The sequence below is a fragment of the Nestor notabilis genome, unplaced genomic scaffold, assembly GCF_000696875.1.
Source record: "Nestor notabilis isolate BGI_N333 unplaced genomic scaffold, ASM69687v1 scaffold3554, whole genome shotgun sequence".
Classification (NCBI taxonomy): domain Eukaryota; kingdom Metazoa; phylum Chordata; class Aves; order Psittaciformes; family Psittacidae; genus Nestor; species Nestor notabilis.
In genome coordinates this window covers 35,586-49,688 of record NW_009925027.1, presented here as the reverse complement: position 1 = coordinate 49,688, position 14,103 = coordinate 35,586, and the positions used below count along the sequence as shown (strand labels likewise).

The 14,103-nt window shown below is 38.8% G+C and overlaps 1 protein-coding gene across 1 annotated transcript in view; it reads left to right on the top strand.

Moving 5' to 3' along the window:
- Positions 1–13,878, top strand: part of ECI2 (enoyl-CoA delta isomerase 2) — a 19,458-nt gene extending 5,580 nt beyond the window's left edge. Inside the window, 9 exon segments of the mRNA XM_010012850.1 lie at positions 1,301–1,463; positions 2,682–2,780; positions 4,419–4,610; positions 5,430–5,499; positions 7,325–7,427; positions 9,032–9,152; positions 11,886–11,975; positions 12,788–12,931; positions 13,723–13,878. Of these exon segments, the coding sequence (XP_010011152.1) occupies positions 1,301–1,463; positions 2,682–2,780; positions 4,419–4,610; positions 5,430–5,499; positions 7,325–7,427; positions 9,032–9,152; positions 11,886–11,975; positions 12,788–12,931; positions 13,723–13,878 (1,138 nt within the window).
- The last annotated feature ends 225 nt before the right edge of the window (positions 13,879–14,103 follow it).

Here is a 14,103-nt window from a genome sequence, read left to right as displayed (position 1 = left end):
CTGGAGAAGAGAAGACTGTGTGGAGACCTCAGAGCAGCCTTCCAATATCTGAAGGGGGCCTACAAGGATGGTGGGGAGGGACTCTTCATTAGGGACTGTAGTGGTAGGACAAGGGGTAATGGGTTTAAACTTAAACAGGAAGTTTAGATTAGGTATAAGGAAGAAGTTCTTTCCAGTGAGGGTGGTGAGGCACTGGGATAGGTTGCCCAAGGAAGTTGTGAATGCTCCATCCCTGGTGGTGTTCAAGGCCAGGCTGGACAGAGCCTTCAGTGACATAGTTTAGTGTGTGGTGTCCCTGCTCATGGCAGGGGGGTTGGAACTAGATGATCTTAAGGTCCTTTCCAACCCAAACCACTCTATGATTGTAAGGTTCAACCATTACCCTAACATTGCCAAGTCTACTGCTAAACCATGTCCCTAGGTGCTACATCTACAGGTCTTTTAAATACCTCCAGGGATGGGGACTCCCCTACTTCCCTGGGCAGCCTGTTCCAATGCTTGGCGAGAAGAAATTGTTCCTAATATCCAGTCTAAACCTCCTCTGATACAACGTGAGGCCCTTTCCTCTTGTCCTATCACTTGTTACTTGGGAGAGGAGACCAACACCCACCTCCTTACAACCTCCTTTCAGGTAGTTGTAGAGAGCGATAAGGTACCCCCTGAGCCTCCTTTTCTCCAGACCGAACAACCACACTTCCCTCAGCTGGTCCTCATCAGACTTGTGCTGCAGACCCTTCACCAGCTTCATGCTCTTTTCTGGACCTGCTCCAGCACCTCAATGTCTGTCTTGTAGTGAGAGGCATCAAACTGAATACAGTATTTGAGCTGCAGTCTCACCAGTGCTGAGTACAGGGGGATGAGATTTAAACCATCAGTAAAAATATTCTGTTTGTTATTTGGTTGTCATAGATATACCCTGTAGGGCTCTGATTTATTCCAGAAACAGTAAAACATTAGGTTAGCAGTAGTACCATTTAGTGGTCTAAATATGATCATCTGGTATATTACTGCATAGTTTCTTTGTCATCTAGCAACATTAAATCTAGCACTTTACATACCAGGCAGAGATAGCGTCATGTTCTCCAAGGTCAATCATGTTGCAGCTAAAGCAAACTTCTAAAGCAACTTCCTTGTCACTTTTAGTATCTTGCTGCTTGTTGTTGTTGTTTTGATCAGTGTGGGTACAAATAACTTCATGTTTTACATTTACTTTAAACATGTTAAAAAGCAGCATGTTCGTTTCTCCTCTAGCCTTACACAGCAACTAAGCAACGGGGATTTTTTTTTCACTTACTAACAGGCGAGCACCAGCTGTTTGCATTCCAATGGTTCACCTGCACTTGACCGCAGCCACCATGCAAGTCACCCAGAAAGACTTTGAAAAGGCTCAAGAACAACTGAAGCTTTTGAAAAAGGATCCTGGGAATGAAACTAAGTTGAAGCTCTATGCTTTGTTTAAACAGGTAGGTTTGATTTATTTTGTTTTGTATAGAGTATTTGTAATATGAAGGGATGGACCTGTAAAATATTTGCTTAAAATATTTGCTTAAATTCTGTTCTTGAAATGCCAGCCCCTCAAATTCTGCCTAAGTTCTGAGGGAAGCCAAACCTGTTTTATCTTATAAATCATGCTTTGAAGAGAAACCTTTACTCAAAGACATAGGCCAAATTACATCCATTGTGTGATGCCTTCCATATAGCATATATTGATACATCTCTGGAAAAACAGCTTATACTTAGGAAAAAATGCTTCCTCTTAAATTTATTATATCTACAGTCAGTCAGCTTGGCCTGTAATATAAGGATGTTGACATCTGAAGGTTGATTTCTGGTTTGGTTTTTTTATTTTTGTGTGGTCATTGTAGGGTTTTTTGTCCATTTTCTTTGCTTGTTTTTAAACCTCAAGGAGCTGTTCCTCCACGTTTTGAGTGAAGGTTATTCTTTTCTACAGAAAGGAGGGTCTTTGTAGAAACAGCCTCAAGTCCTTAGTGGGGTGTGAACTGGTATTTGGGGAAGTAATTGTGGGTCAAGATTGGCTGCGGGGTCAGTACAGGCTGTTGCTTGTTATATTGAAGAATAACTCCTTTAAATAAAAACTTAGCAGACTGTTCCAAGTAGTTTTATTAGTTAGTAATAATGAGCTCATAAATGTATGGGTTTTTTTCTTGCCTCCTACTTGAAATATTTCTCTCCAATGGTGTACTTTTCAGGAAAACTGATCATAGAATACTAGAGGATAGCTCAGACTCTTACAGTTCAACTGATCCACTACTCTTGCTCATAATAGGACCAACTTTGAAGTAAGATCCAACTTAATAAATCCTATGCAATGGTTTCTTTGTTCACACAGCTTACAAGTCTTTAACTTTCTTTTTAAGTATAAAACTGTCACTGTTTTTGAGATAGGAGAACTTAACATCCCTGGATGTTTTGATGACTGGTGCCTCATATTGGTTAGGTTCTCCTGAAAGCCCAGCACCAGATGTTACGGAATAGCAGACACTGAGAACTTCATGCTACGTGAACTGTCTGAATATTGCCCAACCCCTTGGTATTCCTTCTGTCTCAGAGTTGAATTATGTATCCTGATCAGATAAATGTTCCTAACATTCATGAGCTTTCCTACCAAGACATCTGAACTTTAATTAACGGTTTAAAGAAGTTTGTTTCACTCTTTTCAGGCTACTGAAGGTCCCTGCAATGCTCCAAAACCAGGTATGATGGACTTTGTCAAGAAAGCCAAGTGGGATGCATGGAATTCTCTTGGCAATTTATCTCAGGTGATAATACCTATCATTTCACTTAGATGCTTTGTAGATTACCTTGAAGTGTCTGGTCTATAAGTGAATGGTTGATGTCTAAACATACTGCATGCTACTTGAGCAACTCTGCTTCAGATGGCAAAATGTTTTGCACTGTATTCTACAGTCATTTCACTGCTTTAATGTTTGGAGATTTTTCTACTCTGTTAAATCTAGTTCTATATTACTACTATCAGCTTCTGTCAGTGTAAAAGATCTTATGTGTGTGGTGACTTCCAATAAAAAGTTTTTTCACATTGTGTTCTATTCTGCTGTTCTCTTTAAGAAAGATGGATTGAGCTTCTCAGTTCTTACAACAAAGAACAAATCTGTGAATACAGCATATTGATACCTTTGCCATTTTAAAATGTCAGTCTCTTATGCCACTAAAAGACTAGGAAAAAAGTGGAGTGTTGAGAGCCTCTCTTCATTCTTTCTTCATGTATCTTGACATCTTTAATACCTTTCATAACCTTTAGAGAAGTCTACTTTAAATGAAGCAAGCAGAAGAATAAAGATGCAAAGTTACGTAAGTGTTCTTTTCTTCATGCAGACTGTAGTAAGTCTGACATCATATATAGCTACCACAGTTTCTTCTGCTACTATTAAATGAAGGAAACATAAGCTTTACAAACGAGCTGTGTCACTGCTGCATTAGGCCTGCTGTTCAGGAGTAGTTTCTGAGGTCAGTCAAAGATATTACTTAATACAGAGAGGAGTTTGCATTTTTTTCTTTTAAAAGAAAACATCCTTGCTTAATTTCAGTAACATCACATATTCTTGTGCTGCTTTATGGTTTTAGGGTGTGTTTTCATTTTTTTGGTTGGTTGGGGTTTTTCTTGAGATGGCTTTGCAGTTCTTAAGAGTAGCCAAGAAACAGTTACAGAAAAGAATCTCCTCTTGGAAGGAGTGGAGAAGAAATAGACAATTTCACATGCTACAGGTGATTTATAGAAATTGTTTGAAATATATTATTCTTTCAAGAAAATAGGTTGTAACAACCAAGAACTTAAAATTCTTTTAAATCACTGCTTACTGTAGAAATAGGGAGGCAGGATTCTTCAGGCTTTTGCATGTCATGTTTGGGCTAAATGAAAGCAAGTGTCTTCAAATGCAGTATACCCATTCCAGCAGTCCTACTTTCAGCAGCACATGTTCTAAAATAAAAACTTCCATTTTGTTGGAGAGATGACCAACTGGAAAGTAGAAACAAAGGACCCATGGAAATGTGTAAATGGTGGGAATATGACAAAGGTCTCTCTGATAATCTTGGAAGTGGATGGGGGCACTTCTCCAACAAAATAAATGTCATCATTCCCTCATGTGTACTTTTATTTTGCAGATCCATGGCTGCTGCTTTCCAGATGACTTTAGACATGATCTGCAGTGTTTAAATACAGCACATTCCCCTTCTCACCCTAATTAGAATTCTTTCTAATTGAGTTTTGTTTGTTTTTCTTTTGTCCTGAAGCACAGTCTCGCTTCCCACCCCCCTACTCCCCAGGTACCCATTTTATGAATAGCATAAGAAACATACCTCCATTTCAGCCTTTGATAATCTAGTGTGGGGATTTTTGTCATCCCTCTCCCTCCCGCCCTCGTTTTCTTGCATTACAGGATGATGCCAGACAGAAATATGCTGAACTTGTCTCAAGTCTGGTCTCTGCAGAACCTGCTGGCCAGAAGGAAGAAGCTTCTCCAGAAGAGGGCAGACATGATGGCTATGAAACAATAATAGTTACCACCAAAAACAGTATCACAAAGATAATGTTTAACCGACCTGATAGGAAAAACGCCATCAATCATAAGGTAAAGAAATGGGATGATTAATTTTTTTTTTCTTTCTTGGGTAAACTACTTAAGTGTTTAAAGAATCAGTACTATAGGTTTAGCAGAGCTGACTGGAGCATGGTGGTCTGAATTTTATGAGGGCTTAGTATATTAACACCAATGATTAGCCTAGGGAATAAATATCCAGTATATGATGAAAGCATTCAGCCAAAATTTTACAGATTGGGATTTTCTGTGCATTTTTGGTTTCTTTCAAACTTAATATAGGGTTACAGTCTGCACTAAATTAAAATGGCAAACTGCAGGAAGATTAGCCTGTTTTGTGTGTACAAGATTTGACTGCAGCCTTATGTATAGCAAAGCATGTGTGCAGCCTACTTTGGCTCAGCGCTGTTGTGTGTATGTATAGTCTTCCAGTTCCCATGGCTATCTTCATAAGGAAGTCCAGCCTATTGGAAACATCATGATCATCTTGTTTCTGCAGAGATACCAGAATTGGGACTTCACTGCTGCTGATTCTCTAATATATTATTTTGCTTTAATATATTGTTGAACTACTCAGGTTTTAAAATTAGCTGTTTCCAGTTAAGGTTGGTTTCTTGGGTTTTGGGGGTTTTTCTCCAAAAGGCTTTGGAGCAGAAGACTTGAATATTGCAAGCATATATCTTTATGGTTAGAAATACCTCGCATGTAATACTCTATTGATGCAACTTTTTTTCATACCTACAAGGACCACAGTTAATCTGTGACTCAAGTTCCTTATTGTCATTGTGAATCTCCTTTTTATGATCTTTCGCAGCATCACATATGTACTTTGTTGATTTTTCTCTTATGCAGATGTACAGAGAAATTATCAAAGCGCTTCAAGAAGCTGGAAAAAATGATTCTACCATAGCAGTTATTACTGGTACCACACTTCACATGCCTCTCTTAGTTTTGTTTTATATTGTGCCAAAGTACGGTACTAACATGAACTATCTACGTGTATTTAGACTAAGACACGTGAGGAAAATCTTTCCTCTAGTATAGACCAAAGATTTTTTCCCAAAGTATTTGGGCAATATTCTTTCAAGGTGATGTTTCAAATTCTTGAGCAAGCTTGATGTTATATCAGAACCTTTGAGATGAGAAGATGGACATGGAATACTCCTGAAGGGCTTTATTACTTTGTGTAGCTGAAATACCTGCTCCACAGCATTTTCATTACTGCTTTTGAAGTTAATTGGTATGGCTTTAGTCAATTCTATCTCGCCCTGTGATACATTAGAACATACCGAAAACAGGTCCCTCAAATCCTGCACTGGCATGGCCAGTGGAAAGTTTGCACTGCATATTTACCTATGATCATTGGGGAAAAAAAAAAGATAGTTTATGTTGACTTTTCTTCTGTGGCTGCCATGGAAAAGGATTGGCCAGGCAAGCTACAACCTGGCCCAGCCATATACATTGCAATCACCAGATGTGTGCAGCTGTATGACTGCAGCAACAGTGTGAAATGGCAACCCAAACTCAGCTGCCTGTGACGTCTAGCTGTTCTAGGGACATGTCATTGGGATTCTCTAGAGGACAGTTTGTTCCATCTCTGATGCTAACTGTGACAAGGGCAGGTGGGAGGGACAGAAAGGCTGAGGGCATGCACTGCCTGTCTGGCACATCCTCATTGCAGATAGGTGTGCATTTAAGAAATTAGCCAAAGCTTGAGCTTTAGCTGGCAGCTAAGTATGGATGCAAAGTGAATTTGTGCTTAAGCCCGTTCTTGCTTGTTACTTCTGAGGTAATCACACACATACTATTCTCCATGATTGTCTTTCCTCAGAATACAAGGTGTTGGTATTCTGTATCTCCTTTCAGTAGCAATAACTAGGCACAACAACCCTTGCAAAATGAGAAGGGTAGTTCACACAACTGGAATGTCGAACACGTGCATAGCTAGGTGTAAATAGTAAACACCCCTGCACAAGCCTTTCAGTTCCATTTTACCTAGTAAGATCGCTGCAGCATAAAGTGATAGATGCGCTAACCAGCGAAAGGTCCTGTCCTGTGAATGTCCTCATGGAACATACAATGATTTAGACAAATCATGCAGTCTAGCTTTTAAATACTCTTTGCTTTTTTGATGGTGCTTCAAACTGACGTATACATTCGATGACAGGTTATCTGCTTCTTACTGAAGAATCCACCTTTCAGGGTAATAATTTCAATGCTGTTCTGTCAGCCTTATCCTTAGAATGCTATGCCTTTTTCTTAATTGGTCATAAACCCCGTGAAACTTGTACCACATATTAAATAGGTTGTTCTGTGTAATTTTGATTCCTTCATCAGTTTGAAGGGGGATGAAGGGAGATGCAGAAACTTACATTTCCATCTTCCTGTTTTTAAAAAAAGTTTCTCACGTCTTACTGTGTGAATGTGAATTGTGAATTGACAGGAAAAAATCTCTGAACGAGTACGCAGGAAAAGAAAATATTTTCCCTCAGACACTGTTACAGAAAAAAGAAATTCCCTCCCCCCTCTTAAATCTCTCAGATTTAATATGTTTTGGCTCTCTACCCATTGTTTTTCAGTGAATTGTCTGTCAAAACTTGTTTTTAAACTGTAGATGTCCTTTAAGGTAGTGTTACTTAATAATGTTAGATACTTAGAATGAAATTCTTTTGTAAATGTAATAGATGGAAGCTTCTCTTACCTACTCAGAAACCACTGGTGTATTTATTCATATGTGTCCTCTGCAGGAAATGGAGACTACTATAGTAGCGGAAATGATCTGAATAATTTTACTAATGTCCAGTCTGGTGATATGCAGAAGATGGCAGAAGATGGAGCAGTATTACTCAAGTAGAACATCTTGATTTCATATCTACATAAGTTACTGTAATGGGTAAAATATAATTTACAGGCATTGTTAGAAAACATGACAGCAGGGACACAGTTATGCTACGATACATCCATTTAGATGACTCTGAGGGCTCGCCATGTGCGTAAACACAAAGAGCATGTGGAAGAATTAGTATTAATTGTATTGAATAAATGAGGAAATGAGATTAATATTGGAAATTTTTTTAAGTACAGTGATGCTAAAGACTCAATTTTATTTTTTAGTCCCCCTATGTAAATGCAGATATAATGACGAAACCATGATTTTGACTGTATAGTTTGTAAGCTGCAGTGAAAAACTTGTGGGGCTTTTTGTTTGGTTATTTTTTTTTTTTTTTTTTTTTTTACTATACAGTGGTGTCTACACTAGCAGGTCATGCCAAAATACCTTCACTGTTAGACTACTTTGAATAGGGACTGGGTGTAATGAACTTGTTCCACCTTTGAGTCTGAGTCTACCTGTTAAACTACTTTATTTTCTAAGGCCAAGGAAATCAGGGGCATCACTTGATGCAGAGACTGAAATACTTTTTTGGGACAAACATGTTAGTTTCTTCCCTACTTAAGCAGATTTTGTCTTCTCTTTTAATTCTGTGTGTGATGATTACATCTGAGAGATGCTTGCAAGCTGTATTGCTTCCTCAAGCACTTGCAATTGATGGAAAATCTAAAATACACAGAAAAGCAAACAATGGTTTTGATTTATTTTTTAAGGATGAACTGCAAGCAAAGTGCTCAGTTTTGCAGCTTTTACTTAGGCCAGCTGTCTGTGGATCACAGTTGCCCCTACAAAGTGATAACAGTGCAGCCTGAATCTGCTGCAAAGATGTTATTCAGTGGCATCTGGCAAGTGTTCCAGCCTGCAGTGTTTTGTAGGGTGTTAGACACAGTGCATAGTCTCACGTGTACTTTACAGTCTTTTATCTTGCTCTTGTGAGAAGACTGTATTTGCTATGCTGTTACTATTACACAAGCAGGGTGCTTTATTACAGCTGATGCACGGAGGTGCCAGGGAAGTGGATTTTTACCACACTGCTGACTTTTGAAAAATGCTGTATTTTGAGAATGTATTTTTCACTTCTCGACAAGTGAAACAAAATGCTGTTTCTCAAACCCATGCGGAACAGCACTAGGCAATTCTGTGTTGTGGTAGCATCATGATTTTGGTGCCTGCTGGGGCTTTGCTGTAAAACAGAATCTGTGATGGGAATGGATATCCCATGGCTGGGGTTGAGATGGATGTATAAGCAGATGGATAGACAGGGCAAAAGACTCTTCTTGTTAGTGAGCTGTATTCAGTAACTGTAGCTGAAGAGGACAGCACTTTGATAACTTGATGGCAGGGACTAGGAGAGTTGTGCTGACATGTACATGTTTGATTCTTAGTCAGTAAGGAAATGTCAGTGTTTCAGATCTTATGTTGTCAGAATTCATCTGGAAAAGGGTCAGAAACATGCTACATAGAATCTAGCTCATGTTTTTTGTTATGCAGTATCTAGGCACATGTTTTGAAAGTTATTTATATTTGATGAAAGACAAGGATGTCTCTTTTTCCTTTGCTTTAGAGAGTTCGTGGGTCAGTTTATTGATTTTCCGAAACCACTGATTGCAGTGGTAAATGGCCCAGCTATTGGAATCCCTGTAACAGTCCTTGGGTTGTGTGACGTTATCTATGCTTCTGACAGGGTAAGTACGTTACATAGGTGATCCCAAGGCAGTCTTTACACCTCTTTCTGTAACAAATATTATTTGGCTTGGGGTAATCTGACAGAAAAGAACACACAAGTGTAAAGGCTTTTTATATTACAGCAAGGAACACCTATATTAATTACCAGCACTGGGGTGCATCAGCCATTGGTTAACATGCACATAATTTCCCTGCCGTAGTTACAGTTATCAAGTAGCTGACTCCAGCTTAGAAACTCTTTACTGTGTTAGTGAGTACAGTAAAGAATAGCTGATGTGAAATGATGGTTGTAAGGTCCCTTTCAGCTGTGGGATTACTATGGAAGTGCAGTAACTGGCATTTTATCTAATCTTTATTCTAAGGTAACTTTAGAAAAGCTTTGGTTTATTCAACTTAAGACTCTTTTTAAAGTAACTTATCAAATGCATAACCAAAAGCTATATTAAGGCATAGCACAGAATCCCATTATATGACTTATTTTTTTTATGTTCTCTGCTGTTCATTTGTATAAAGTTATTAACCAGGTAAACTTAACCCAAGGTCTTAATTCTAGGCAAGCTGCCACTTGCAGGAGTGTCTGTAATGGGTGGTACTTTGACTCCTGCTTCAGCACTGTATCAGATTTTTCCTTGAAGTCCCTGCTAGATTGGGTTTGTCACTATGAGACTAAAGACAGTTGAGTTGCAAGGGACCATCTCCTTCTGCTTGCATCATTACAGGATCAGCTGGGACCATATCACTCCTCACATATGCTTGTGTAATGTGCATGATTTATTCAGTCTGCTCTGGTTCCTAGATCTCTTCTTTTACTAGAAGATTGTTGAGTTCTCCCTCTTCCTCCCCTCCCATCTGATCTTTTTCTTTGCTGCAGGGTGAACCTATTGTTTCAGAATTTAAAGAACAGACTATTTTCATCCTCCTTTACAATAGCCATAAGTGTGCTTAGCCATCAGTGTACTTAGACTGTTAACATATGTCCCAGGTTTACATCCACTCTCTCAATCTAATACTTTTTGGAAGAAAAACAAAAATGATATTTTTTTTTTTTTTTTTTTTTTTTTTTTTTTTGAGCTAAACAGCCGTAATCCATTCAGTTTGTCCTCATGTGGCCTGTAGTCACATTCCTCTGGGCTTCTTCCAGTTGTTCTTTAAGCATAGTGGTACAAACTCATCACTCCAGCGTCTTACTGATGCGAAGTAGAGCACAACTCTTCCACATTCTGCCAGCTGTATTACTGTTTTGACATCCCACAACGTTATTTGATTTATATACTTGTTATCAGCTCTACTACCAAGATCCCTTACTTGAGAGTTGCCAATTAAACATTTGTTCATATTGTATATCACATACTTGGTATATGGTATCATGGGTAAATGCATCTTATTTTTGCCTTCTTTTCCTATTTCTTTTTTTTGTTTTTACTTTCTGCATGCTTATTGGTTTCATTCTTAGTTGTCTGACATAGCTTTTGTGTTTTCCTACCTGCACTGGGACAGCTTTTGCTGTCCCCTTAGTTACAGTGCTGTGGGGATTTCTGCAGGGTCTAACTTAGCCTTTTGTTTAGGTTAGTCTTCTTGAGAACTTTACTATTAACTTCAAGTTTATTGAAGCCTTCTCAAAAGTGTTCTGTGTTCTTCCCTTTCCAGGATTGTCAACTCCCATGCAGTAAGGTCATTCGCATCCAAATTACTACTTAATTTCACATTCTCTAATAGTTTGGAGTGCCTTAGCCATGAAAGTGGCTGGCTTTGCTATATCCAGGATTTGGTTTTATTCTCAGCCATCTATTCCTAGAGCAGATCATTACCAGCCACATTTACTGCACAGCCCAGTCTGACAACAAGTCAGTGTTTTCAGTGGTCAGTTAACATTGCCGTCTATGCTGGATTTTGCTCTGGTTCATGAGGCACCAGTTTAGTATAGTTAATCTCCCCTTAAGTAAGCATGACCAGTACTAGCCTGTATCCTGGCAGATGTTGTCTAATCTTTTCTTACAAGGATATAAATATCACTTTCTTGCTAGGAAGTGTGTTGATTTGTCTTACTGTATGGCCATCTGTAGTACAGCAAGAGATGATTACCTTCTATTACAGTGCAACTTTTGCACTCTGTGTGTCAGTTCATATTTTTGAATGAAAATAAAAGAAATAAAGACAAGCATTTCCTTGTTTAATGTTGATATGAGTTGTCAGAACAACATTCTGTAGTTCGGTGCTGACTTGCAATTAGGGGACTGTTTTGTGTGATCCCATGCTGCATTTCTGCCACAGGTTCTTTTTAAATTTGCATAAAATTTGAGGAAAGAAGATTCAGTGACTTGAATTTTTCAGTAGTAGAATAAACATAGTGTTTCTTCAGAAAGCAAATTGCTTTCTATTTAAGTTATTTGGGATATGTATTTAACTTTCAGGGGAGATGTGTATAAGCATCATTTCGGTAAAGATTTTGCACATGCAAATTAGTTTCTCTGAGCACTGTATTCAAATAAGGTAACTTCATCAGAAAGGAATTGAATTATACAGACAAAGTCAGATTTTGGGTGCATTGAGAGGGTGAAGCAGTGTTAGCAGATGGTGTTTAAGGCCTGTGGTGGTAACAGTTCAGATGTATTTCTGGGAAACTCTATCACAGTAGAAGCTTTACAATGAAAACTAAATCCTACTACTTTAGTCCTATGCTCTGTTGTGAAGTTTGATTTGGTTTGTTCTTTTGTTCTGTTTTGTTTTTCCAGGCTACATTTCACAGCCCATTTAGTCAACTTGGACAGAGCCCAGAAGGATGTTCCTCTTACCTGTTTCCGAAAATCATGGGCTTTGCTAAGGTAAGAATGTCTGCACTGTATGTGGGATTGTCTGACCTTTGTGTGTTGGTATTCTCCAACTGTAAGAGCAAGTGGAGACACAGCAAGAGTCCTCAGAGAAAGCTCCTATTTACATCTTTGAACCAAATATCAAGAAACATGTTGACAGTGTCAGCACAGGCCCTATAACAGAGCAGTGACCACTTTGAAAGCTGTACTGTGATACTGGTTAAGGTTTTCTTTCTCATGGCTTTCTCTACCTTCTCGAGATAATTTCTATATGGTGAAAGGTTGTATCTTTCTTCCAGCAATGAGATGGAATGATGTAAAAAAGAAGGTAAGTGCTCTCGTAAGAAATGTCCTGGTAGACTGCCTTTCTCAGGCAAGGAGAAAGTACTGTAGGGCTTCTGCCAATCATGTGGGAAACTTGTATTCAACCTTTCCGCTGACTGTGAATGTGAAGCCATCCATTTATATATTTGCTTCCAGACCTTCGTATTTTCTAAGATGTTTTAATGTATACTGGTCTTCTGTCTGTACTCTTTTCTCGGTCTACTCTAGAAACAAGGGAACTAAATAATAGTAATTTAAAAAAACCTGACAGGATGCAGCCCTGGGCAGCCTCCTCCAGCTGACCCTGCTTGAGCAGGGGGTTTGAACTGAACGGTGTTTGGACATCCCTTCTAACCTCATCAATTCTATACTCTTTTTCAGAGGACAGATATTAATGAGCAAGAGTAAAATAAATGTGATTTGGAAACTTGTACCTTTTCTGTCAGATTGCTCAAGTCCTGTGTCTCATTGAATCGCTCTTTTTGCTTTCCTTTATATAGGCAAATGAATTTTTGCTTTTCAATAAAAAGCTGACTGCAGCAGAAGCCTGTGCCCAGGGACTTGTGACTGAAGTCTTCCCCAACAGCACTTTTCAGAAGGAAGTTTGGACAAGATTAGAAGCCTATGCAAAACTCCCCAAAAATGTCAGTATTTTAAATTTTCCTCCATCTTGTAAGCCTCTAGCATTCCCAGTCTTCCTGCCAAACCTGTCTTGTTTCTTGCTTGGTTTCACTTTGTCCTTAATTGAAATAACAAGGCTCAATATATTTTCCTTTAAGCACAGATCTGTCCCTCTGCTACTGGGAAGCAGATACCTCTCTTCTACCCTGGCTGAATCTAAGACAGTGCACTGTACACAGTGACTGAAAAGCTTTAAAAACTAGTTAATTAATCCACCTTCGGTCTCTGTGTGCACGCCTTGGATACCTTCTCTTAGATGTTTATTTTGGCAATAATTTAGTTTTAAGAGCCTTACCACTGGGTCTACAATATTAATTGCACTCTGTGCTCTGTGGGTGCTCAAGATGATGCTGGGTGGCTTTACTTTTTGCTGAATTCAGTCATTCTGCTCACTAATTCAGGTTTTGCAAAACTACATGAGTCACAATGGTATTACTTTGCATTGGACAAGAGGAAACATTTGTGCCAGCTGCTGATAAAGTAGGTTGCGTTTGGCACTGCACACAGTTGAACAGGTTTTGCTTCTTATGCCCATCTGTCCTGAGTATGGACTGCTGTTTCACTTCCCATGAACCATCTCCACCTTATTAGCAGTCTTAGTGATGAAATGCAATAATTACTTCCAGTAAAAAGGTTGACTGAAATCAATGTTAATACAATTTGGTTTGAATTCCAGTGTGTTTATTGTTCCATTTTATGAAACAGTAAGGTGTAAAAACCAGAACTTCCTAATGTTCCTTTTTTTCTCCTCTAGTCCTTGGCAGTGTCAAAGCAACTGTTACGAAGTGTTGAAAAGGAGAAGCTCCATGCAGTCAACAGTAAAGAGTGTGAAGTTTTGAAGGAGAGGTGGATATCTGATGAATGTATAAATGCTATTGCCAGCTTCTTTCAGAAGAAAGCAAAACTCTAATCTTCACCAGTAAAATAATTCACCTTCTGGCAATGGCTTTATCTGTCCTTACCGTTAATAAACTTTCTCTTCAAATAATAATTCTTACACCTTTTGATGTGGTATATATCTGAGTACTGGGTTAGAACACAATGTTATGTGCCTTGGATTCATTATGGGTACTCAGGTTGGGGTAAAAAGGCTTTATTACCTTATAGGCAGCAGTGATATTTCTAAATAATACTA